General features: G+C 42.8%; 1 protein-coding gene across 7 annotated transcripts in view; it reads right to left on the minus strand.

Moving 5' to 3' along the window:
- Nucleotides 1–6,318: 6,318 nt before the first annotated feature.
- LOC104334451 (uncharacterized) overlaps nt 6,319–27,323 on the minus strand; it is a 209,001-nt gene continuing 187,996 nt past the window's right edge. For 4 of the 7 annotated variants that reach the window (XM_075418363.1, XM_075418368.1, XM_075418366.1 and 1 more), the window contains 11 exons: nt 26,259–26,387; nt 25,910–26,038; nt 24,698–24,829; nt 20,117–20,245; nt 19,122–19,247; nt 18,310–18,438; nt 15,928–16,056; nt 15,489–15,617; nt 14,704–14,829; nt 12,153–12,281; nt 6,319–11,126 (listed from right to left, as the gene is read on the minus strand). In XM_075418363.1, coding sequence (XP_075274478.1) covers nt 11,047–11,126; nt 12,153–12,281; nt 14,704–14,829; nt 15,489–15,617; nt 15,928–16,056; nt 18,310–18,438; nt 19,122–19,247; nt 20,117–20,245; nt 24,698–24,829; nt 25,910–26,038; nt 26,259–26,387 — 1,367 coding nt within the window. In that variant the 3' untranslated portion in view covers nt 6,319–11,046. Of the gene's footprint in view, nt 11,127–12,152; nt 12,282–14,703; nt 14,830–15,488; nt 15,618–15,927; nt 16,057–18,309; nt 18,439–19,121; nt 19,248–20,116; nt 20,246–24,697; nt 24,830–25,909; nt 26,039–26,258; nt 26,388–27,323 lie in introns of those variants that run through there. The other 3 variants (XM_075418364.1, XM_075418365.1, XR_012763680.1) reach the window with 3 other exon arrangements.

Here is a 27,323-nt window from a genome sequence, read left to right on the forward strand (position 1 = left end):
ATCCAGATTTTAAATTCCCTAGGGCAAGGAGCAGCTCTTATAAAATAAGATGATGGAGTCACAAGGTGGAACTTTGGACACTGTGTCAGCAGCGTTAATAACGCTGGTTTCAAGAGGACTTCTCACATACTGAAAGTTAAGCAGCCCTTAAGAGCTCCCCTGGCTGGGGACGGGAGGAGGGTAATTCGCCCCTCTAAGGATCCCTGTCCACCGAGCTGTGAGAAACTTCAAATCTCACTGACTTCACTGGCACTTCAGGGCACTCAGCACCTTCCAAGATTAATTCCTCAAGCAGGGAGAGGTCTAGAAACGTATATATTAGAGCACTTTACATCTTCAGCTGCAGTAGGGCTCTTTCTGGTGAGCTTGACAAAGGACAGATTATATATTATGCTGTGCCATAAACTTCAGCAATCTAAGAATTCGGAAAATACCCCATTCTATTACTCTCCTAGCTTTGACATGAAATATTAAACACCGCTTACCAAAGTAATGTTATTGAACACAGATGTCCGCTATCACATTCAAATTGTTCAAGTCAATCTAGGTTTATGTATTTTCTTTACTTAAGCGTTTGTATAAACCCAAGCGTGCCCTGACAGTAATGATTTCACAATGCACTATATTCAATTAAGGAGACAAATATGCATTTACATTTTTACTGAACTTGTTTCACATACACATGAGCTCCAGCTCCAACTTCTTTTTGATGTTTGGTGGAAAACAAAGGAATAGAAAGGGTGCCACCTACTGAGTCACTCGGACATTTTTGGAGGCTGAAAAATTGTGCAAATTACAAATATGCTCATTCCAGTTAAAAATAAACAAATGTTCAAGCTCTATTTATAAGCCTGTGGGAAGACAGCCATAGATAGCATTTTTCTTATCAAAACACTCGGTGACGAGGGCACTTACCAGGGTGTAGGAGACGCCAGCTCCAGCTCCCTCTTGTATCTTGGCGGGTTTGAATTCACCTATTCCTCTGGAAAACCCAAGCAAAATGAATCAGTATCTGTGATCGCAGTGCCTGAATATCTTTTGCAAGCGATGGATGTGACACAACGAATGAGGATCTAGAAGTGTTGCACCATCAACGAGAACCGTTCCTCAGGACCCATGTCATTTAGCAATCTGTCACTAATTGGAAATGTATGCTGTTAAATAGGTTGCAGATAAACTGTATCAAATGGATGAGATTTAAGCAGATACTTAAATTTAAAAACCCGCAGAGAAGGTGCAGGAAGCCTGAAGATGACCTTTGTAACATACTTAAAGGCTCACGAATGAAGACAAGCTCTCAGTACTTCTTAAAATCTAGTGGCCCTTTCTGATCTCCATCAAGGTACAGCCCTGTGTTTACCAGGTATATTGAAAGTGTTGTGCTGCTGCTGCGATTTCCTCACTTGGGGAGGATAAACAATCCAAATAAACTTTAACGTTGCCTTGATACCAGGCAGAGACGCTGCCATTCACGGTTTTTCTTTAGTGGCAAAGGTACACAGCCTAGTCAGCCTTGACTTTTGTGAGGGCAAGTTTACCATGCCTAGCAAGGGCTCTGTGAATACACCTGAAGCAGGATGCTCGCACCTCTGATAAATCAGGAGCCTGTATCTGGTCTGAACTGAAGCTGGTGATGAAGCAATGCCTTTGGAGGGATGGAGAAAATACAAAGAATCCTCCTGACTGGCCACCAAGGCAGCTCTCCTCCACTCGCCTTCACAGCTCTGTACTGAAAAGTTCTGATGTGCCACACATGGGTTGTTGCTTAACTTTCTTCCACACAAGGTACTTACACTGATTTTCTTTGAAAATGTTGTAGTCATGACTGATAGAGCCACAGTTTTTTATTCTCCCTGATGGCATACAGAGGAGGGGGGAGACACGACGTGATGTCAGGTGTGTCGCGTGTCAGGGGAATGGCAGGAAAAGCAAAAGTCTGGGATTTTTCATCTCTAATGGAAGCAGGCCAGCTTTGGGACTGAAAAAGGATAGATCAAAAACTAAGAATCACAAAGCTTGGCAAACAAATATCTCAAGCACAAATAAGACTTTAAATACTATGGTAAGGAGGCACTGGAGTAGGTTATTTTTCACTCACAAACCACCTTCTCTTCCCTAATGCTGGTTCCCAAAGGATCCCAAGTGCTTGCCCCACACATCCCATTAATCCCTCCCCACTGAGCGGAAGCTTAGCACCACGGAGCCCCCCCCCAGACCTGCAGATGCAGCTTTATCTTGGTCTCTGCAGATGCAGGCAGACCCGAGGTTTTCACAGGTATCATGTGTATTTAACGTTTACCAAAATTTCTTGTGTCGGGGACTGGTGTAGCAATAACTTACTTGGGGAAAATAATTGTGAAACATTAACAAGTCCTTATTAACAGGTGTTTCTGGCAGAGATTCCTTCAGGGCAACTTGGACAAGGCACCACAGTTGAGTTGGTAATGGCATTTTTTTCCCAGAGGGACCTTCAAAGTCTCTTGTTTGGTGCTTTGTATTCCTGGCAGCAGAGTCAGGAAGAAACCCAGTTTTCAACATCCTGCCTACTCAAAATAAAACATTCATTTCTTTGCCATAATGTTTTTCACGTCTCCCATGACTTGGCACACGTTTATCACGTGATGGCTGTAGCGCAGGGCACTGAAGAACCGTTTATATACTCCAGATAACAGGCGCTGCTGATGCGGCCCTTTATCAGTTCCTGAAGTGTTCGGGGGCTGCTTTCTGCTTGCACAAGCACTCTTTGAGGTAGGCATTAAAATGGATTTTTACCGCTGCGACGTTTAGGAGAAATCATTCTGTCCCAAACCCTTACAGAGCTTTTTTAATTTTTCCCAGGGGAGGCAGCCCTGGCTCCCTACAGGACGCTGTGTGGTGGGGATGGGAGGGGGGCTGTACCCTTGGGAGCAGCACCGTTTGGTTTTTCTTTTTTACAAAAAAAGCTAAGGATTTTTTTTGCAGCTAGAAATCAGATATGAGAAAATTCACTGCAAATTCATCATGACAGTACACTTCCTATTTTTAAGGTGAAAAACTGGATTTAAAGGGACGGATGCACTGCCCAAGTCACATTTCTCCATTATCCCTTGTAGATACCACATTATCAGACCAGTGACACCAGACCACCAAACAAACCTGCAAAGCTTTCCAAGAGAAGGAAAACTCTTGGTACCACTCCACAGCAGAAGAGTTTGCAACAAGAAACCAAACCAAAACAACCCCTGTCAACACTCTTTCCAAAGACATAAAGATTCTCCAGGCACTTGACATCCACCTTAACTTTTTAAGTAGCGTATCTTGGAGAGAAGATTCCTGTTGGATCAAAGGGGAGTTGGATCAAAGACTTTGCTACAACAATAGCTGTGCTGGCAAACCATCCCCTTTCAACACATTCCTGAGTTTGTATTTTAAGTGGTTTTTGCCACATTGGCAGCCAAAAATAACTATTTTCTGATCAAATTCATTAGTTCTAGTAAAAATGTTAACATGCTAAATGTGACTGCGAACAGTTCTAATAGTCCATCAAGGCAGCTGTTGAAACCTGTTGCTTTTGAGAGCGTGGAGAAGGGCTCTGCAAAGGCTCGAGGGGAGCGATGTCCTGGCCAGAGCGATTCGTTGTGAGGCTGCTCCCGCAGCACTCCCACCCCTCATTACCCGGGAATACGGCCCTTATTTAATGTGAAGCTATTATGCCTGCTGTTCTGTACTTCATATATACCCTTAAGGTTGAAGTAATAATTAACAGCAGCCTTCTCATGTGCCTAGGAGTACAAGGCCAAGATCCACAACGGCTACGACAATGTAAATGTCAAATAGAAAAAGGAAAAAAAGCAAACCGGCAGGCAGGAATTACCCCCCAGCCTCTGCTCACAGCAATCTTACTCTTTGCTGATGACATACAGCAAGGAATCCTACCGCATATCTTACAGGACACATAAATCATTTAAAACTGCATTTCTGGTTGAAAAAAACCCTCCAGCTACAAAAACCAGAGAACTTTCATTAAGTCACTTTGTAAGTAATTTATAGCATGCTAAGACTCACAAAGTAACAAAGAAACGACAGGGCAGTTTCTTGTTAATGAGAACTCGAACAACAGGGCAGCATCAGCGGGAACGTGGAGCATTTCCACCCCAAATATGGCTTCACTTCACCAGGTGACATGCACTCGGTTACCTCTGGTGCTCCTACGCTGGAAAGCCTCCATGCCATTGCCAAAGCAGGGGACAGGGACAAGACAACCCTTGAATTTCACAGTGGCTTTCCTTCCTATTTCTGGATGAACCAAGAAGGACTTGTAGGTAGAAAGAAAACATCAAAGCAAAATATAGAAACTTCTGCAAATTGGAAAGGTGCAAAATTTGGATTACTTTTGGTAAAAGGTTTGTGCAAGTACTAAGGCCACCTGGGCCGAAATGGAACTCAGTTGCTGTGGACAAACACGGTGGTCTTGGAGCAAGACCATCACCTTGCTACGTCCATGTAGCCTTTGCTCAGATAGGCCATTGTCTACAACTAATGCTAGTAGGTCATACTTTACTAAATTAATTAGCCAAGATTTGACCTCTGAGTAGCACCAAGCCTAACTCTTTGATCTCTTACATGTAGAAATCACAGACCTTAAAATAATTAATTAGTTTAATTATCATTAGGCTCTTGGAGTCACTAGAGGGAGACCTGAACACATGCCTTAAGCCAAGATGTTACATCTGGACTGGAAAAACACCCAGTAGATGATGGCACGAAACATTTTAAGCATTAACTATAATATCTACACCACATACAGCTTCTCAAGATGTTTCGCTGTCATCAGCTTGCTAAAAGATAAAGATTTATTGGGCTATTACTGAAAAGGAAGCTAGATACTGCCAAATGGCATGGACAGTTAGATGACTAGTTGCTGACATCTTTATTCATATATAAAATGAAACAACTGAGTTGTATTTTTTTTAACTACCATGCTTGAAGGAATCAACAAAGCAGTGTCTTATCATACAGAACTTTAAAGACATTTTTAAATCATTTCATGGGCTTTGGACAGTTGTGGTTTTTTTTTACTGTGTGCATACAGAATCCTCTGTTAGCACCCTGTGAACTTTTAGTGCTGGCTGAAATAAGAGATAAGCAGTGCTGGCTACAGATTAGTTCAGCAGTGCCTGAAGATGCCGAGGGGATCATACCACGGAGCAGTGCTTCCTGGATCACGGTCACAAATCACTCGTATTCCGCTGCCATGTATCGGCCGTAGGCATACAGGAACATTTCAAGTGCTGCAGAGGACATGGCTTTTTTACACAGACCTGTGCTGACTCTGCATAAGTTGAGAATATTACAGCTTAATAGTCCCATGTCTAGTTTTTGATCAGCTCTCAATAGCAATCATCGAAACTGAAATGTTAGTGCAGCAACAGCAATAATTTATATGAATAGTTGAACTATAGCTTCTAATAGAGAAATTATTAAGTTGCAATGATTAAAGAACTCTTTATGATATACATTAAAAAGACAACCAACCAAATGAACTTAATTACTCTCTTCTTCGTTGACAACTGTATGAAATGTGAAATAAATCACATACGACAAAATCCTGCAGTACTACAGAGCTCAGTTTAAAAGTGTTTGCTCTAAAATGTAGAGGTCCAAGCCTGCAGAGCTGTTCTCCCAGAAGCTAGCCATACCTGTCCACTTTTTATTCTGACAGCTTGATATACTGTTCCCCCTTTGTTACACATTCTGAATTCAATTTAGCGTGCTACTTCCAATTAACCAGCGCACACTTACTGCATTATTTGGCATTGAACAGGCGCATGTGTTCCTTTAGCTCCTGCCAACGTGCAAAGACAATACCCCTCAGGTGAACGGGGCTGTTTGCTCGCCGAGCATTAGGCTCTGGGAAGCGGCCAAGGCGGCTGATGGAAGCCCGCAGGTGTGCAGTTTCAAATGCCTTCAAAGTGCTTCATGTCCAAGTCGTCCAGAAACATTACACTTCATAACCATCCTCTTCCAGCAAGATTTATGCTGTGTTTTGAATATTTCTAATACTCTGGAGTCCGAGTGCCAGAAACCTCTCTTTATCAGGCTCAGTCACTGGACAAGCCGCTCCGGTCAGGGATCATATATAAACCCATTTATGTATAGGCCATTATTTATTCTATACAAACTACGAAAAGCAGGTGTGATTTCAGTGTGCTTGCTCTGAATGTGAATTAGTTTAACAAAGTTTCATCCACAATGTAAGCCTATTGCTTTAGGACTATCAATGAGGAGGAAACAGGAATGAGTTTTAATGACATGTTTATATAAAAAAATTAGCATCCTTTCACTACAATACGTGTACAACAAAGTACAGTACAGTTCTCAGATACATCCCACATATTCTTTGAAGGCGGGTTACAAAGTCACAAAAATAATATTGCTATGCAAGTGCTTATTAAAAGCAATAAAAAGAACAGAATAAACAATTTATGCTCTACAAGTCCAAGATTTATTGTCTACCACTGGAAATTGCTTTACAGTGTTTGAATATAAAGCTTTGACTCTGCAAAAGAATTACTGGGCACAGCTGCAGCTCACACATTGAGCTTCTGCAGCCAGCCACAGGTCAACGTGCAGAAAAAAATCCTTCAAGAACTGGGGACTGAGAAGGTTTCTGCCCGAACTACTAAAAAATTAAGATGGGGATGGGAGGATGGAGGCTTCTTGCTCCACCAGTTCTCTCAAGACCCCTTCCTAAGCTCTTCTTTGCTCTGATAAGAAGCTAAACTCTAACAGAAACATTGTTATTTGTCACTGTTAGATCAACAGCATGAAGCTATGATGGCTCCAAAATGTGTCTTTGGCTCTTCTGGGAAGGACATAGAGGTATCATTTCCATGTTTGTCCCTTTGGCAACTCTGGATACTATGATGGTTATTACTTACACAAACAGAAATCTGCAGCCAATCAAAATAATACGGTTGGCAAGAAATCTGGGCAAACTTTAATAGCTACAGTTCTTCAACATAAAAAGGATAAAAGTAGAATAATAATTTTGGCAGGGGAATCGGGGAATTTTTTAAATTCTGATTGTTTTCCTATGAGGATAGTGTTATAAATACTGAAGTCTAACTTAAAACATGTTGCTCTGGCTTCATGAATTCACATGGAGTAAGATTCTGCTGGACTCACTGAGTTACACTCGACTCCTTTCCACTCTTTGCAGACTGAAGCTATCTGGAATACACAGCAAGGTAAGAGAGTGGGACTTGGCACAGAAACTGCAGGGTTGAGATAATTTAAATGTCTTTCTGAAAGTATTTATCTGTGCATGCAAGTGTGTTACAGTGGAATACACAGAGCACTCTTTTCAAGAAAGCATAATTAACTTCAGCCCTCTGGGAAATGGAGAGCCAAGGCAGGCACTTACCAAGTGGAAGATGGACATAAATTTAAATATAAAAAGTATTTTCACTGAAGTTTTCACTTTCATTTTCAACAAGCTCCAGTGCTATGCTCAGGACAGTATCTGCCTGACAGTCTTTCACTGGAATCTGATGAAGCAAATAAGCAGAGTGACATGATTTTAATAGCAATTACACTCACTTGCCACAAAATTAATTGACGGAAAAGCAGATTTAGTAGCTTTTTTGATTTAAAAAGTCCATGCTGTCTAATAAAGACTATTTTGTAGGGACAGAATGAGGTAAATTTGTTAATCTGCAGCAAGGAGTAGAATCAAAACATATTAATAACATCACAAGCAAGCAAACTACCATAATTAGTAGGTAATGATGTAAAGTTCTGGCTCTTCTAGAAAACAACATCCTGTAAACATTTTACCTGCCTTGTGAAAAAAGTGAATAGAACAAAGAAAAGACATTTAAAACTACCCCAATCAAAATTCATCTTTTAATATTTCTGAAATATTGAATTTTGATTTTTACCTTTATATGATTGCACTTTGCTTTGGAACAAAAAAGTCATATTGAGCCCCAAATCAGAATGATGTGTTTAATGGCACTGAAGTGAACTTCTTTCACAAAGGCAATAACATAAACAAGCTAAGAAGTATTTTGAAGGAGGAATGAATAAAAAAGACTACTGTATATGAATGGTTTTGTATTAATTAGCATTTTCCGATTTAAAAAAAAGTTTGCTGAAATATTTCCCAGGCAGATCAACTGGGGCCTCTAATTCATTGGCACAGCCTCAGTACCAGTCACTTCAAGTATGTGTTTCATCATGTACCTAGAATTGTGACATTCTTTAAAAATACTTCGTACAAAAATCTTTTATTTCCTTTATACTACATATTTACAATTCTATTTTCAAGGTACTGCGGAAAATGTAAACAAGTATACACAGGTGTAAATAATATGGCTTGAGAAAGGTTTCCCGTTCAATGAGCTGCTCTAATCACACAGATAAGAAAAAACCCAGGACATTTTACAAATGGCTGTCAAACAGCAAAATGTAAGTTCTTGGGTTTCACGCGTTAGCTGCTGAGTAACCGTACCAGTCACCGGGCATCCTTCCCTAAACTGAACTGTCTGACGTACTGGAACGGGGCTGGTGGAGGGTCACCAAGGTAACTGGGGCTGACACAGTTGGGTCTGTGGGAGCAGGGTTTGCTCAGCCTTCAGAAGAGAAGACCAAGGGGAGGTATTACTGGTGTCTGCAGCTGCCCCATGGGGGCTACAGATGAGATGAAGCCAAACACTTCTCAGAGATGCACACGGAAAGGATAAGTGGCAGTGAACGAAAGCTGAAACTCGGGAAATTACGATTAGAAACTAGGAAAAACAAAACTGTGAGCATGAAATTGTGAGCACTGGGACAGGGGCTCAAAGAGGTGGTGGGATCTCCATCCTTGGAGATATCCAGAACTCAACTGGACGAATCTCTGAGCAAGCCCATTTAACTTTGAAGTTGGCCAGGCTTTGAAGTGAAGCCTGGACCTCCAGAGGTCTCTTACAACTTAACTTACTCTATGATTCTACGAAAAATCTTGACTATAGTGCAACACTTGCATTACTATTGTAGTTTGGCTCTGCGGTAAATACATAGTTAAGATCAAAATATGTCAATTGCTTAACTTGGATCGTTCTTCTCCAGCAGTCGCTAAGATTAAAACTAATCATCTCACATAAGATTTACCTTCTCAGTTCCAGTTCAGTGAAATTGCCCCAGATTCACATAATTGTAGGATCAGACCCAGGTCATCATATCTCCAAAAGAACCTTTAAAATGTCACAGCTGACAGCCAAGCCCTGCTGAGAGCCACACACTTCTGACTAGTTTGGAGACAACAACAATTTTGTGATATTTACATTGAGTAAACTTTCCAGCAACATTCACAGAGCTCTAAAGAAGAAATGACAAGGGATCAGCATCAGCCTCTGTGATTTTCTGGCTGAAGGCACAGTTGGTTAATTAATTGTGGCACATTCACAAATATCTTTACTTTGTTTAGGATGACTTTCAATATCTATAAAGTGACGAATAACAACAATAAGACTTCCATGAAGCTTAAAAAACACCTACCAAACCTGTATTGCTTCCAATAGATCACAGTTTGAATTAAACTCCCAGGTGAACAAGCGTTGTGTGCTTCGTACCGGACAGTTAATGACTACAGATGTGCTTAAGCCCTGAGGTGAACCTTACGGTAAAACCGCTACTTCACCTACTCATTATCCAACCACAACAACAAACAACCTCTTTAAAAATCACGTTAGTATCAATTATTGTCATGTTTTCTACTCCAAGACAAAAATCTTCTCTTGCAGAGTTGCAATTTGCTATGGCGTCTGAATGATAGCATGAACACAAGACCTGGAACGGCATGTGCCACCATGTCTACTGAGCCCGTGGTCCTGACGCCCTTTAGTAAGTACACTTTTGATATAGTCAAGTCTCAAGACGTTACTACACAGGTTTTGTAACCCTGAACCTAAAGAGAGGTATAAAGAGGCACTCTGAAACATTTTAGTCTGGTGAACTCAGAATATCAAAATAAAGAACATTATTTCTTTATAATGATTTAGTCCTATTATCAAAGAACAACCTGTTCAAACAGACAAAATAGCACCAAAATGTCTTTGTTCTATTAAGTGACCAACAGCAGCTGTTGCACTGTATCAGGACTTTTTAAAGCTGACAAACTATTGTGCAGTAAAAGCACATTATAATCCTTTACAAAAAGAACACAGAGATTATCTTTAAACATCTATCCTTGCTTATTATCTGCTTTCTCCATCCAAGGTAAAACACTTTTCTATATTATTAGGTACTACTTGATGAGAACTTCTCCACAGTTTGACTTGACAAACGACTGAGAAACTCAACTGATAAGATGGGAGAACGCAGAAAGCCAACAGAGCCTGACAGACGGCACCATGCTCTTTGGAAGACAGACTCAGACATAAGCAAGGTATAGATGGAGACTTTCCAACCAGTCAATCCACACTAAAAATGTGGTACATATTCTTAAATTAATTAACAACTTATCAAGGACTGTGGTGGATTTTTCTTCAGTTGCAAGTTTAAAATTAGATTGGATGCTTCTCTAGAAAACACAATGTTACTCAAAGAGGAATTCACCTGCTGAATCCCACTAGTTTCTGTGCCACGTGACTTTGCAGTGGATCCATACTGGCTTCACCATCTGTGAAACGCACATTAAACTTCACGCTGGTTGTCAAGCGCGTTTAGAAAGTCACTTATACGTGGTGTGGCTCACTGCAAGTTGATGTGTTACATGCTGCTTATCCTGATACTCTTTGGAGCTGGTCTTACTGAAAACATGTCCAAGCTTTCAAACAATGAATTATATTATATATCAGAAAGAATGTCCAGAGCAGATTAATAGAAGGGTAAGAGGCTAGTAATAAATATATGAAACAGATTCAACTTTTTAAAAGGATCCAGCTACTAAATGGCCTCTGTAGTCTTCCATAAGAAGTGTGAATACTTCAGTACAATTCAAGCTGAATTGAATAGCTGTTTTCATATCCAAATTCAAATACCGTCTGTGCATATAAAACAGTTAATTTATTAGTGCAAATGTTACTTTTGTACAGCTCTTGGAAAAATATTCCCTCTTTCTTGAGTTTGTTCTTCATAAATAGGAAGCTTCGGAGGGCCACCTAGAGAATTAAGTAGAAACATTGCTTCAGGTCTATATAAAATAATACTGAAATATTATACAGATTATATAATTTACGCTTCAATAATTCAATAAATTGTACTCTTCAAAAGCAGGTAGAGGACTAAGTTACACTGGCTTCCTCACAGAGAGTAGACAAAACAATAAAACATGTCTCAAATGGAAGGGTCCAAAATTGTTTCCTAAACTAAATGCAGAATTGCATGTTATCACCGTCAAGCCAGTTGTGATTAGACTACAAGTGGGAGGAAACTTCACACAGTACTACACCTCACTAAGAGAAGAAATTATCTAAATAAAAAAAAACAAAACCAAAAGCATTCTGTGATAGTTCAATGAGCTCTTTAGCACCCTCACAGACCAATCCGAATCTGTTTTCCAATGTTTTATCTACTTATCTGGCTTCTCACGTCTCAGCATGCTCTTCAAAACCTGCCACCTCTACACAAAAAAAATGAGCATGATGGCATGCACGGCAAGTAAACCTCCTTATTCATCTTAGTGGATATCAACTATTTCAGCGTAAGATTTCATACTGGCAGGCCTAGAAGTGTGTACAGCTCTCCTGCACAACTGTGCTGGAGGCAACCTTAGGAATTCTCGAGCAGGCTGTGCAAGATCTCCACTTCACAGCCTGTTCTGAGGGGAAAAAACTGCAGAGAGTCACTTCAGCTTGGCCAAGACCTCACAATCATCTGGAACGACTCCCAGCATTCACACCATCAGCACCATCGGGCTTCTGGACCCTTAGGAGGGCAACACACATCAACACAACCCTTCCAAGCAAAGGTGCTGCTATCATGAGTTCTGAGTTATCTACCAGAGATGGAAATGCAGAATGGCTTCTGCTTCACGCAGCCCGACGCAGAAAGTGTGGTGGCTGCTGCTGAGCACCATGTTTGCGTGGTGGGTTGATACTTCTGTCCAAACAGCCCACTGACCACCACCATGGCCAATGAGTGATTTCTTCTACTAAGAAAGTCTGCGCATCGCCAGCTTGTGTTACCTTCTCGGCAGGTTGGCCCCATCCACGCTGCTGGGCATACGCAGTTCCCATTGTACGGATTGCACTGGGATTTGCTGGCACACTGGCATCGCAGGGAGCAGTCGGGGCCATACTGGTCTGACCTGCATTCTGGAAGAACAGAAGTGTTTCGAAGAGGATGAATGCTCCCTAGTAGTCTCCCTGTTCTCCGGGATCAGGAAGCTACTCAGACAGCTACATCTGTTAACATTAAAACATGACATTTTGGAAAGCCTTGCACTCTTCAAGTTTCGTCTTCCACATGGTCTGCCCAAACTGTAGCCCAGCTGTCCTAAGGAAGTTCCCAGAATGGAAATCACTGCTGGTGCAAAACCAGGGGTTGACAGCCCAGCAGAAAAGATCTTGGGATCTGCTCAGGAAAGTTACTGTCAGCATCCTGGATCCACACTATCTCCTGCACCTCTCCACCGCACGGCTTGGCTGTCGGCGCGCGCCAGCAAAGAGCATTCACTCAAAGAACGTGAAACTGAAAATTAATCCCTTTTATGTATGCTGTTCTGTCTTACTCTGCACAATTCTGCTGCCTCCTGGCAAACTGAACTCACAAAACGTCTCACTCCCAAATACAAATATGTTTCATACCTAGGCTGATAAATTCTCACTGCAGTTCTTTTATGCAGTCAGAGTAAAGGCATGAAGGAAAAGTTCAGAGCAGGTCACAAGGCAGGGTGCTAAACAGGCTGTAAACAATAGCCCTCTCTCCCTCAGCTCGCTAGAAAACACTGTAAATAATCCAGGCGCTCACTTTCTCACATGGGTGCCATTAGGTAAATAAAAGTGCTGCGGAGCCCCGCATCAGCTGCAGCCCCAACACGTGGGAGAACTCTCCCCGTGCGCTCAGAGCTTGGCCTTTTCAATTAGGAAATGTTATGAGAAAAGGTCTCCTTGAACACCTCTGGACCTGATTTTAATTTATGTAATACCACATTTTCATGTTAATAACAATGTATATTTAAGACATCTGTTTGAAAGTCTGCAATGTTAATTTACTACAGAAAAAGAGCGCCCATAAAAGTCTGTTACGTTCTCTCTTTTTTTTTTTTTTAATTAACATTTTGCCTGTTTAATGGGTGCTTTACCAGAGTTCAAATTAAAATCAGGCCTTTTATCTTTATGGCTGCTGAACAGTCACAGCTGTTCACAGTTATATCACAGATGAACTGAGCCTAATTGAAAATAAAAATGCAAATAAAACCTACCCATAACAGCTTTTCATGGATGGGGGCTACACTAGCTGATTTAAGAAAAGTAAAAATGACTCCTAGAGTTTGCAAGAAGCAAAACCTCGGTTCACATTTTTGGTGCTGAGCTTCCCCCTTGCGTTCTGCTTCTGCCTAAAATTTCGCTGGAGAGGCCCCTGGCTGCGGGGGAGGACTGGTGTCTGCCCTCGGACCAGCGTCCACAGACTGGGTGGCTTCGGTTTCTGACCACAGCGCGGACAGGGAAGCAAATCCTTTTCCATTTGCTCTTTGCAGGTCGCACTAGCACTTCAGCTCCCAGCAATTACTTTGCATTAATAACAGGCTGTTTAAAGCCGTTTCCTGCCCTATCCTAGAACAAAAGGAGAAATAATATTCCCCCACTGTGATTCGGGGGCTCGAGAGGATTATGGTTCCTGGTGTGAACCTCCAATAGCAGCACATGCATATTCACTCCTTTTATCTCGTTTGCTACAACGTTAGGATCACAAATTTCTTCTTACACTTGTTTAAACCACTGCTACTCCTTTTACTCCAGTGATTACCCTAAATTCATGCCGGCATAACTGTGATCAGGATTTGGCTCAAGAACCTAACCTGCCATGGCTGCCGCGCAGCTCTGCAGTCATCTCATCAGGGTACAGCGGTGGGATCGGTTTTCCCTACAGGAGAATTTTCTCACCTATTTTTACACCCTCATTGCAAAATAATTCTGCTGTCGTGGGCGAACCATTTCCCAAACCCAGAGCCTAAGTGCCTGTGCTGCAAATGAGGGAATTTTATTTGGATTAAATGCTCCTGGACTGCTGCTGAACCCCAGAAGCAGGCGTAGCTGTTGCAGCTCCGCCACCCTCATCCGCAGGGATACCTCCCTGCTTCCCGGGGAGGGAAACCCGGAGCTGGACATACTGTTGCTTTGGTCTGAAACGGGTCACAAATGTCCGGTGACAAAACACACGGCAATCGGATCCCTTCATGCTCACTTGCACCCTCTCGAGTCTTCCCCTCTACATCTACAAAACCGTGGGCTTCTTGGCGTATTCTTCACCAGCGCGTGTTCTCCAAAACTCAAGGTAAATGACATTTTACAGCTGACCTGTAAACAGTTTTCCTATCAGTGTATCAGTGTAAATATTGATTATATCAAGAGGTACAGCCTGGTGATAAAGCTGTTGATAACCCCTAGGAGTAATTTGCTACGAACAATGTGTTCTTGAATACTGACAGACGTCCTTTCACAGTTACGCTTAGGCTAACAGGTCAGATTGGTTTAACTGTACCTAAGTACAACCCATAGGAAATATCACCCTTACCCATGCCACATTTGTCTCCAGTCTTCCCAGGCGGGCAGAGGCACTTCCCAGTCTCGTGGTCACAAGGAGCTCCTCCGCAGTCGCACTGGTGCCGGCACCTCTCTCCGAACCAGCCCCTGTCGCAGCCTGACGGCAAGAGCGCGGTTTTAGACGTACATTTGAATGGCAAGGTGTACATTAATCCAGGGCAGTTTTCCCCAACATGTCTCAGAGGAAAGCTCATAAACTCTCCACTGAAGCTAGTGCAAATGCCAAGGTTAATGAAGAAATTAACATAGCAGTACAGGCATAATATTTATATGAACTCACTTTATGTTGGGTTGATCTAATCTGATCTATCAAAGGTATCTGTAAATCTGTCCCAGAAATGCAACTGGCACTTATTTTCATTTTCAGTTAGAATTGTCTAGAAGACCATTTCACAACACTCAACAGGTGTGACATGCACCTATTTAATAATCTTATTTGGAGTTTTAGAAGCAAATTTAAAATCAGTGAAAGGAAGTGATTTTTAATAAAAAGCATATGGAATTCATTGCTGCAAGACATCACGGAAACCGGGACTTTCACCCTATTAATCGGAACCAGATTAGTTAATTTATAAGGAAATGAGAACACCCAGCTATATAACAGGTAAACAATTCCAAATCTTGTGTTTCAGGATATTCACAAAGCTCAAAATGTGGAAAAAGTTTATCTCAACATACATTTAAGCAACAGGGGTTTTGGGGGGGTTTATTTTGATTTTGTTTGTTTTTTCTTTTGCATCAGAGAGGCAGAAGTACCTTTCTCGCAGTAGACACCTTGATAACCCAAAGGGCAAATGCACTGTCCTGTCACCGCATCGCAGCTTGCTCCGTTTTTACAGGCACATGCGTGAAGACAGCCCAGTCCATAAAATCCAAGGGGGCACCCTGAAAAATCAGCGTATCCTATGAGGAAGGTTTATGAAAAAAAACACCTACCCCTTTAAAATCTTCTGTATTGTCAGCTACGCTCCTTGGGAACCAGCAAAAATGATATTTACCGTTAATTCCAATAATGCCATGTGCTTTTAAACGCCCCAGTGTCAGAGATATGCAAGTTACTCAGATCTGGAAGCAGCCGGCTAATCTGGGACACCCCAAAAATTTTAACTGAAAGGGGCAAGATGTTTATGTGACTGAGCTGAACCCCCCCATCCCGTCACTACTGGGACAGGCTGCCCAGGGTGCCGCCGCTTACTGTGCTCGCAGGAGTGGCCGTAGTAACCCTCGGGGCATCGGCAGCAGCCCGTGAATCTGTCGCAGGTGCCGTTGTGCTGGCACGAGCAGTCCAAGCCGCAGCCAGACCCGTACTTCCCTGGGAGACATTCTGCTGGCAGGACATGGACAGAAAAACAGATGAACAAACGAAAAAAATCACTGACCTCACTCAGAAAAGCTCCAGTGTGATAGCTTATATAGTTGAGATATAATGCCCATACAATAACTTGCAGAGCCAAGCAGAACATTTGTTTTGAAGACACATCATTTCTGCACAAATATGATGTATTTACATACATTGATAAGAAATCTTTTATATTATATAGATGCTCAAACAGCAATTTCGTTGTACTTTCTCTAGTCTACCTTTTTTAACTTGTCTGTTCATGTAGTCAATGTTGAACCTGCATCGTATGTTGTAAAGCCATGTAGTAAATAGCATAAATGGTATCTTCTATTTTTTTTCTGTATCTACACCAATATTTTCTTTCAGGCACTTAGAAAGTGTGAAAGAAAACATGAAGCTTTTCCTCCTCTGTGTTGTCATTGGAGTTCACACTGTTCCAATTCCTAATAAAACCAGGAGGATCTTTTTCACACATAGCAACAGACTTCCCATGTATAATGAGATATTTGCTTTTACAGAACCAAACGCATCTCAAATTACTGAAAGCCCAGTCACGCAAAAGTGACTGTGCCAATATAATTAACCTACGCATCATTTCTGCGTAAGTTAACTTCCCACTGCTGCGATAGTTTGAATCTGGGCAGACCAACTTAAATGAGTGTGGATGTCCAAATAATCAGATTCATAACTCTGCAAATGTCAGATAAGATCTTTCAAGAACATCATACCTAATCACTGGAAAAAGTACGCCTGATTACTGATTAGCTGTCTTCGATTTCTAGTCAAAACACGCTCAAAACCACACTGTTGTGGAAATCAAGACTCAAATTTCCAATAACTTGGCTATCTCTATCAAAAGATGAACAATGCAGCTCTTTCTACTGATACAACATGCAGTCCCTTACACCACGTGTGCATGTCTGCTCCCCGTGCTTGACATCGGAGACGTTTTCTCCAAGCACATCTGTAAAATGGACCCGCGATCCACTACTTCGCGAGGTGACATCTCCATGACCCTCCTGAGGCTTTTCCACCCAAATGCAGCCTACGAGTGGCCACAGAGATTTCAAGGAACAGACAAATACAGATGAACACAAGTGGCCTACACAACACGAAGTTTGCCAGTTATTGGTGAACTCTGCTTTTTTAGTGCCTGCCCATGGTGGTATTCACGATGAGAGTGCCTCCGTGTAGTCTGCATCTTTCCCTTTCTCCCTGCTCCTTCCCTGCACGCATGCACAGATTGGGTCTCTGAGTCTTCTCAGGTGCAAAGTGAAACAATTGCATTGAAGAATTCTGCTAAAAAGTGTCATTTCTATGTGACACTCTTATACAGGGACAATCTCCTATAATGACCGGTTCTTTGTCAAGATATGTATGGAGTTGGACATGGATATTCTATAGATATCAGGGACAGAAAGGCTGAAAATGAAGGCCCTAGAGTGTGTTGGGGAGATGGCAGTGCGGCAGTTACGATGTTATGATGACATTGTCTTGAATGTAAACTCAGAACTAACTATTTATTTGACATCATACCAGTAAACTCACGGTTTCCTGAACGTTTAAGTCTGTAACTATACAGATATCTCTTCCCTGGAGACATCAATCGGAACAGAAACACAGAATGACTTTTGGGAGGTGGACTTTGAAAAACTCTGCTCTGGGCTGGCAGGAGGGTTTCTGGAGTGAAAACAGATCATACTCTGTTTAAATGTGTTTTGTGTATGGGAGAGCTGTCACGGACAACTAAGGGCAAGATTGCAAGGCAATCTCAATTGCTTTGGACAGACGTTGTCAGAACTGTACTAGCAGGGAAGTCAATACATGGGAAGTTCAACTGCAGTCCAGTATCAAAGAGAAGAGAATAACAAGAGAGAACCTAACGAAGGAGGAGGGAGATGTGGGCTTCCGCTGACCTTGGAGAAGCACATGAAAGAAGATAAAAACCAACTTTCCCATGAACAAAAGAACATAAAAGTTGGACTGGTGAAGAAATAAGAGTGCGTGCAAAAGAATTCATGAGAGTTGCAGAGCAGGAATCACGAGGAAACTGTCTCTGAAAAAAGACCCAAAGCTCTAACTAGGGGCAGTTCTGCGTGACAGAAGCTACAGAGACAACAAATGCAGCTGGGAGGGAGTCTACTTGAGTAAAAACTGTCCCCTTTTCTGAGTCTGTAGACATCACAAACTCCTGTTTGAATGTACACATCCACTATCATCAAAGCAGAAAATTACCTTTCTCACACGATCTTCCTGTCCAGCCAGGCCCGCAAGTGCAGTTGCCATCCACGTGGTCACAGATACCACCGTTCTGACAGGTACATGTCAGGTGGCAGTTGGGGCCATATTGTCCCTGGGGACACACTACAGAGAATTAACAAAGTTTGAAAAAAAAAAAAAAAAATTAGCATCCCCCAAAAGAATGAAGGTGACAGGGAAAAAACACAAACGCATACTCCCCACAGAGTATCCCAAGTGCCTGGTGTCTCCCGAGGGCTGTGGGATACTCTACCCCATGCTTATTAGCAGTTTCATCCAAACACTCCCTGTCTTGCTGTATCTCCTCACTTGGCTTTGCTCCACATTTGTTCCTCCTGCTCTCATCTCTCAGGCCCTCTTCAGAATATCCTCTCCATTCACTTTTTCAGCTCAACCAATCTACTTCTAAGTTTAAACCCATCCATCCACTGCGCCCTCATGTTGCCCATGTTGTGTAGTACAAGCTACCCTTTTCCCCTTCTCTATCTTTGTGTTGTGCGGACTGCAATCACTGACAACACTGACTTTGGCTTTGTGGAGAAACCAGTGCAATGGTACCAAAGGTGGTGGAGGAAAGCAGTGAGATGTGGGCAGGAGACAGGGGCGGGACAAAGCTGGGGTGATGAAGCGGAGAGGGACAGAGGCCGAGTACACAGCAAAGAGCAGTGTTATCAAGCAAAGGCATTGGGAAACACAGCTATAAACAATGTTTGGCGCTGAGTTTTATTTGCTGGTTGTTTTAAGTATGTCACCAACTGACGAGATGACCTTGGGTCCCGCTTTGTTACCTTGCTGACAGCTGGGTCCCATTTGGCCGGGAGGACAGCTACACTTGCCAGTCCGTGGGTCGCACCGACCTTTACCGCATGCACAGAACAGGGTGCAGTCCTTCCCGTACCGATTTTCAGGGCAAGCTGAAGGAAACACAGCCTTTTGTTAAACACCCTGGGTATCCAAAGCCAGTTTTCATTTTCAACATAGGCAGGATCTTACAGGTAGAGTTGGCTTCATTTTTATTCCAGCTAATGTGCTTCAAAGCAAGAATTATGAAACAAAAACCCATCCAAAGACATGAGTGCTTCATCCTCTGAAACTTTACTTGAGGTTATAAATATAATCCATGGTTTCACGTGGAACATCTATTAGGTTTCCTACCAAAATGGTGAGCGTACAACATTCAGCTGCTCATCATTCCAGCTAAAGATGTTTTTCCTTCCGTAATATTGACGCAGTCTTATGCCGAAGAGCAAAGCTACAGGCTGCTAAACATTAAAGCATTGCCTTTCCGTGAATAAGCTGAAGAGACCTTCATAGAGTTCATAGCTTTGGAAATAGCACAGGAATTCAGCCATGAAATTTGGCTCTGAAGTAGAGAAGTAAGAGTAGGGTTGCCATGGAGTCTTTACCAGTTTTGCCATGACAAAACTTGATCTTTTTCCCATTTATTGAAACTAATGGCACCACAGTGTGAAGCAAAATATTGAGATAATTTCTCAACCTACAAGTTTTGGACAGGAAGAAGGAACTTGAGCAATTCATGCTGAGCTGGCTCTAGAAATAATTTTGGGCAAGCAGGTTGTAATCCTGGGATGAGTGTCTTGCTTCTAAGCACGCAGAAGAGAGGGAAAATATTTTGCAAGAGATTTTTTACAAAGTTGGAATCCTGATTTACAATTCAAGGAGGAGGTAGCTGGGATCTGTCTGTTTTTCTGCTGACAAGCTCTTATGCAGATTATTCTCTCTGCTGTTTTTTGAAAGAAGCAGAACACAAATGTTGGCTTACTTTTACTACAGTCGGCTCCAATGAAACCAGGCGCGCAATCACAAGTTCCCGACGCAGGGTCGCAACGGCCTCCATTCATGCATTTACAGGGGTTTTGGCAGTTTAAACCGTAAGTACCTTTTGGACACCCTGTTTTAAAAGAACAAAAAAGCAATTAGGCTATGCTGCTACTGGACCCATTGCATTTCATGGCTTTCAACCAAAGACAGATTTTCATTTTCTAACTCTATTCGCTTCTAGAGGGCCAGGAGTAGGCATTGACAAGCAGATGGTTGCCTCAGGCAACACATTCCTCAGGCCAGCAAGGCAGCGCTGATATGCAATGTCAAAGCCCTGGGGAGCCGGACCAACTACTGCTGCCAGGCCTTCTCCTCCTGCTCCTCATACGTGACCTTAGCAAGAAAAGCAAGCCCAGTTCCTCAGAGATTGTCCTCTTGGATTTCTGTTCCAAACCAACCCGTTCCCCCTTTCCCTCCTATGGCAGAGATGGAGAGATGAGGCCCTGGTCCCTCTTCCTTTGGGCAGCAACAGCCTGGTTTGCCTGAGATGGTGAGAAGCTGTGAGCCATCTCTGCCTCTTTTAGCAGTTATTTTAGCTGACCAGTTATGGGTACTAGGGCAGGCCTCGTCTTTTAAAAAAGTTTAAGTTGAAGAAAGTTTGTTTCCTCTATAACCTACTCTTTCTCTCCAAGCTGGAGCTGGCATTGCTCTGGCACATCTAGTGGGCTGTGGATGGAAGACATGATAATACCACAAAAATTCGGGAGACACCTTCTCAGAAGATAGCTATAGCTTAGCTCATGTCTTCAGGGTACTCTTTAGAGTGCTGGAAGGTGGAACTGAGGAAGAGAGCTGGGCAGAGCTGCTAGGCACATGCCTCTGTCTGTCAGGGTTGCCTCCACTGTGCCACCACTGAACTCTGGAGATGCAGGTTATTCTCCCAATTTTCCAGTGTACTAGAAGGGGGAGAAGCTGGTGCTTTTAGAGCAATATGATCATCATTCAACAACTACACTAGTGGTACTGTCTCTACACATCATTTCTTTGCTCCTTCCATCCTTCTCTTCCTCTGGCAAAAGGAAAGCCTATGGCTACTTCGGAAATGTGGTTGAATATATATTTGCACATGTCTCCAAGCAACAGATCTCTCACAATCTGTGCATAAATAACTTTATATATTTTCTCTCTTTACTGAAGGCATGAAAGCATGATCTGAGTGGCTGGAGAAATCTCTGGATTTCTTGAACTATTCAATAGAGAGAGAGAACTTACGGTAAAGCTTTAAAGGGATGCCTTTTAAAATAAAACTGAAAATTGGCTTCTGCTCAAATCAGGATAGCAGATCATCAAGACTAAACAGATACACACTTTTACAACATGCAATACTCTCCCCAGCCCTTCTCAACCATGGCTTCTTCTCAATGAATACTTCGTCACCAGTGCTTCCATCTGTCAGTACAGAAAATCTGTTCCTTGTGCAAACCCTGGCATCAGGGAGTGAGCCCTGCAACATCTATTTCGCTTCCACCAAGACATCAAATTGAGGACACACCCAGAGTCAATGATTTAATTGGACTCCAAGTGAGTTTCTCTTCTCCTCCTCCTTTTCCTTTCAGTCATCATTTGGCTCTTCTCTTCTTTAGTTCTTTTTCCCACACTCCCAAACATGTTACTTCTCCCTGGCTAAGCTTTCAGAGTTGCTCCTCAGCTCAAGACTAGCAAGACCTGCTCCATTACTGAAAGGGATGCAGTAATTCCACTTTTACCAATTTATTTACCTTCGCAAAGTTTTACTTATTTTGCTTCAACAGGGAGCAGCTCATGCAGGGCAATCATATCACCTGCGATGTTCATGGGATTATTAACAAGGCCACCTCATCTGTTACTGCTTTGCAGAAGAACTATGCAGATAGCCAGGGCAATCTAAACAGTGCCCTGCCATTTAAGCTGGCTCTGCCCTTATAACGAGCATTAGCCTCTAGCCACCAGTTATCTCATAAAGACATTTTCTAATTTAACAGTTTCCTGTGCATCTGACTTATGTTTTTCTGAGAATGGCTGAGCAGCAGCCAGATTTCTAACTCCTTTCCTGATATTTAATTTCTGGTTTGGGTGGGTTTACCATGACCAAGAGCTCCTAAATCTTTTCATACCAACTGCATACACTAGGGCTTTTCTTACCAACGTTATTAATTACATATTGTCCAAAAAATTGCTTCTGAAGCGTCCTGTTACCTACAGCTTGAAGGTGAAGCTGGTGAGGTCTTTCTGTTCCAGGGTTCACCCAGCCCAGCAGATGTTAGAGAGATGCAGCATGGGGGTTTTTATCCATTACAACACCGCTTACTGCTTTTTATTCATGTCTTCACTCAAGTAGAGCTGCCTGTGCACCCAGTTGTGGGCAACTGATGGGAACCTCATTGCTAGTTTGTCTGCTTCCTCTGGATCCTGCCAAGACACTGTTTCAGCTCTTCACTCCAAAATTTGAGAACATGAAAGCCTCGTTGCTCTTGGCTCCTGGAAATTTGAATTCCCAGCCAACTACACCTTTTATAGATACTTTCTTGAACCTTTTTTCACAGTACTATAAATACAGCAGTTGTTGCCAGGAATCATTTCCAGCAGCATCCAACCACATGTTGACTGGACTGAAGCCCATTTCACGTCTTTGGAAGCGGCTCCCTATGCTGTTTTTAATATTATATCGAAAGCTTCTTCATCCTGGAGCAGCCCCAGTTCTCTCTGCAGTGGGAACACGGAGTATTCCCACCAAAGTCACGCTAGTTATCCTTGGTTATCAGACAGTCACTTCAGAATCAGGTCCATGATCTCTCACTCCACTGACCTGAACCTAAAAATAACTTCCACTCAAACTGTTTTTCTTTCCATTTTTGTGTCTGCCTATGCATTTGTCAGAGTAGCATGGGAAAGAATTGAAAAAAGAAAAAAAAAACCTACGTAGATGCAAGATAAATTTCCTCTCTCTGTGAAGCTCTACCGTTCCATTATCTCTCCAGTAAACGTCTAACAAAACTATATTTATTAAGCGAGAATTTGCAGTGCGAGATACTGTGTATTTTTGGTATCCAAAAGAAAACAGCACCATGAAGACTCATGTCTCATTCGCTATGGGTTTAATCCTAGCTACACAGGAGCCCATGGCAAAATCCCCTCTGCGTGCAATGAAACACTTTTCATTTTGTAAGTAATTTCTTTTGTATCAGAACTTCAGTGTAATTATTAATGCTTTAAATTTTAAAATTCTGAACTAAAAGCCTAAGGATCTAAGCAAGCTCGAGGACATTTACTATAATCTACAGAGATTTAGTACTACACACACAGGTAATGACTACCAAAAGATTGCTACTTAAAAGTAATAGGCTAGCCACGATTAAGTCTTTTAAAATGATACTGTTAAATAGTTGATCTCCCCTACCGCTTTACTATAATATTTATTATAATCTAATGTATAATGGATCCAGATGGCTCTAGCCTAGACGTTGAAAGCTGGATTTCGATCCCATTTACACTGAGAACTGAGGTACAAAGGAGGACAGAATCCATCCTTACATTTACATTTTTATTTGAAAGAATAACTTGTGATGACGTGACAGTAATACAAACGCCCATCTCTAAAATGAGCCTCATTCCTACTTCTACTCGTGGAATAAAGCAGAGGTTTAACCCCTACTAGTGCTGCACGTATTGCAGCCGGGTTTGTATCCAAATTGTCACCAAAAAAAGCAAGCAAACTGAACGGAGCCACGCCGGTTTCCTAGGAAAGGAAAATCAGCATTTGCCAAAGACTGGAAGGCTGAGCTTGAAAGACGACAGCTTTTTTTGTTTGTTTGTTTTTAAAAATCAGGCTATTACAAGCCAAGGAGTAAAAACAAAATTAAAGTTGTAAATAAAAAGGTAATTAGCTGTCTCCTTTTTTGGAAACTTTCGTGTATGTTTCTTATCTGTTGCCACATTCCACCAGGAACTTCACAGATGTCCTAAAATACCGGCATGAGGCATGTGGATCTGGGAATACTTTTTATGGAGACTTTGGCCAATTGGCATTTTGTCCTCTACACTAGTCACCATTTTTCAATCCCGAATAACAATTTGTTTAATTTGATTGCTCCTCAGCAGGTCCTATAACTTCACTGACTTTGTGATTCACTTCCATTTATTGCGATTTGCAGCTTGTTATTTTCTAATAAGCATTTGTCCTTACTGAAGCACGCAGATATTTCAGGAACTAGTTTGGCCTAGGTATTTGGAAATGAAAGAGCTACACAATATCCAGGTGTGGCTGAAGATGAGAGGTGTTGTCATTCTTCAGTGTGGCATGAAATTGGAAAGAATTCAGCTAGTAAATGGGTCTGAGTTATTTTTTAAATTTATTTAAAAAAAAATTTTAAAAAATTAATCCCCTGCAATAATACAGGTATTTTTATTATTATAAGTTAACCCAACCTATGCTTACTTTATCTCAGTCAACACTGAAAGTACTGATACAGATCAAGTCAAAGACCCAGCTTCTGCATAACTGGGTCCTCGCTCAGAAAACGGGCAGCCCAGCAATGATACTCACGGAGGCTGCAGCGGGCCCCGTAGTAGCCCGGGCGGCACGCGCAGTCGCCAGTCACTGGGTGACATTCCTCATTCTCGGCAGAGCACTGACACACCCGGTTACAGTTTTTACCATACGTGCCCGGTGGACAAGCTTAGGGAAGAGGAAATGTAAACGAATAAATTAAATTTGTCTTGGTAAATATAGCACTCAAACAAAGAGCCAGCTCAAATTTATTAAATAAAACCCCTGCCTACAGAACGACATTCTCCTCTGGGACTTTGGATTTATTACATTTACTTGGGGGTTACTTCACTGCTTGATTTTGTTTTGTTCAGTCAATTTGTGCCCAACTGTCAGGGGCCAGATACAATTTTCTTGTCACTAGAAAAAATCATAGGGAAATGTCAGGTAAAATTGTCTAAAATAACAGTATAATTCACAAGGGACCAGGTGTGTGGATAAAGACATTCTACCTTTTGCAGGGACTTTCAACTTGCAAAGCTGCCGTACCACCAACATCATTCCCAGGTTTCATTCTTGGCTGTTGCATCCACATTGCCTACAGGCTTTGGACTTTGACGTCTAATTCCTACCTCTCGCTTCAATTAAGGTGCCCTGGTTGTGATTCAGGATTTAGAATCCTTTAGTGGAGGAATACGGGACACCAACATCTTTAATTCTTTTTTGTTGTTGTTCTTTTTGCTAAAGCGGTTCTCATGCAAAACATTGTAAGGAAGAACAACGTTAAAATCACAGAACGAGCCCTCTTTCAAAGACAGCTCCAGACGGCCAAACTGAACACTGAAGAAAAACCAGATCGTGACCTTTCCAGGAGCTCTGACAGCGGGAAGGGACAGTGTCTTGCAGGGACAAGGCCAACAGAAAGCAGAGCTGCTGCTGCTTTAGCGTGGCACAGCGATGGCCATGGGTGGGCTCTGCCAGCACCTCCTCGGCCTGTTTGGATCCAGCTCGGTCCCCGGCTTCTCCCCACCAGCCTGAGAGCTGCGAACCTGGAGAGGGCAAACCTCGCCAGCCCAAACCGCACCAGATGCAGGGGACAGAGCCGGCCAAACCGTCTGGGTGAGTGACAAGCAGCCCTTGTCCATCTCCACTGCTGTGAGGTTGGTGTCTCCTCCCTCTTCGGGCATTGTATCATCAGGTTTTGATTTAAGAAATTGGTTTCTTCATTAGTTTACAAGGAAAGTATTTGCATTCTTATGACAAACTTACTTTTCTCGCAGCCGTAGCCAGTGAATCCTGGAGGACAGCTGCACTCTCCCGTCAGGTGATGGCAGGGGGTACCGGCGGGACACTGGCAGCGCCGGGCACAGCCCGCACCATAGCGGCCGGGCAAGCAAGCTGCAACGGTGCAACTGATCCTCGTTAGGGCACGGGGCAGACAGCACAGGGCAAAGCTACTCCCCTCCAAGGGATCTGCTGCACCCATCCCCGTGAACACCTCCAGACTGACCCCGCTGCGCAATGTGGGAGTGAAAGGATCCAGTCACCGGCTCTGGATCCATGAGGAACATATGCACTAGCCTGAACTTTCCACCATAAACACTCAGCAGACACTCACGTTTGTCACAGTGCCTCCCTCGCCATCCCTTTTCACAGCGACATGCTCCAGTCTGGTGGTGGCAGGACAAGCTGTGTACGCAGTCACATTGCTCCTCACATCGCTTGCCAAAAAGTCCCAGGGGACAGGCTGCGAGGAGAAGCAGGAGAGCAACAGGTCTTCCTGCTGCACTGAAAGCATCCACCATTGGCAAAGGAGCCAATATCATTCTTCTTGCACACAGAATCAGAGAATGCTTTGGGTTGGAAGGGACCTTAGAGGTCATGTAGACCAACCCCCCCGCAGTGAGCAGGGACATGTTCAACTAGACCAGGTTGCTCAGAGCCCCGTCCAGCCTGGCCTCGAATGTTTCCAGGGATGGGGCATTGACCACCTCTCTGGGCAATCTGTTCCAGTGTTTCAGCACCCTCAGGGTAAAAAATTTCTTCCTCATATCTAGTCTATATCTACCCTCCCTTAGTTTAAAGCCATTACTCCTTGTCCCATCGCAACAAGCCCTGCCGAAAATATTTTCCCCATCTTTCCTATAGGTCCCTCCAGGTACTGGCAGGCTGCTGTAAGGTCTCCCCCCAGCCTTCTCTTCTCCGGGCTGAACAGCCCCACATGGCGATGGATATTTAGAAGACTGCATACCCAGAAGATATCACTGGAGGAGGATATATTAAAAATATCAAAAGCATTTAGCATTGGCTGCTAATGAGTCTGCACATGAAAGTTTGCAAAGGCTTAGTTGTAGTCTAGGGTACAAACCCCGGTGGCACCTATAGAGATGGCGATGCCATTCACCGTTACACAATTAGACACAGACAGAGGGACAGTTATTTGAACAGTGAAAAGACACTGTGCCCATGTACTGCTTTCCACCCGACAGGTCTCTGCAAAATGATCAAAGAGAAAGTGAGGCCTGAAGAAAAGGAAGGTGGGCACGGCGAAGGCTTTACAGGTCACACTAGTGGCCAAGGCTTTGTGAGCTCTCAGCACCACAGGAGACATCAGAAAAAAGCTTCTGGCTTGCAAAAATCACAGCACCTCAGCAGCCGAGCTGAAAGCACATTTCAAGTCATC

This window comes from Opisthocomus hoazin, chromosome 4 (genome assembly GCF_030867145.1).
Source record: "Opisthocomus hoazin isolate bOpiHoa1 chromosome 4, bOpiHoa1.hap1, whole genome shotgun sequence".
NCBI lineage: Eukaryota > Metazoa > Chordata > Aves > Opisthocomiformes > Opisthocomidae > Opisthocomus > Opisthocomus hoazin.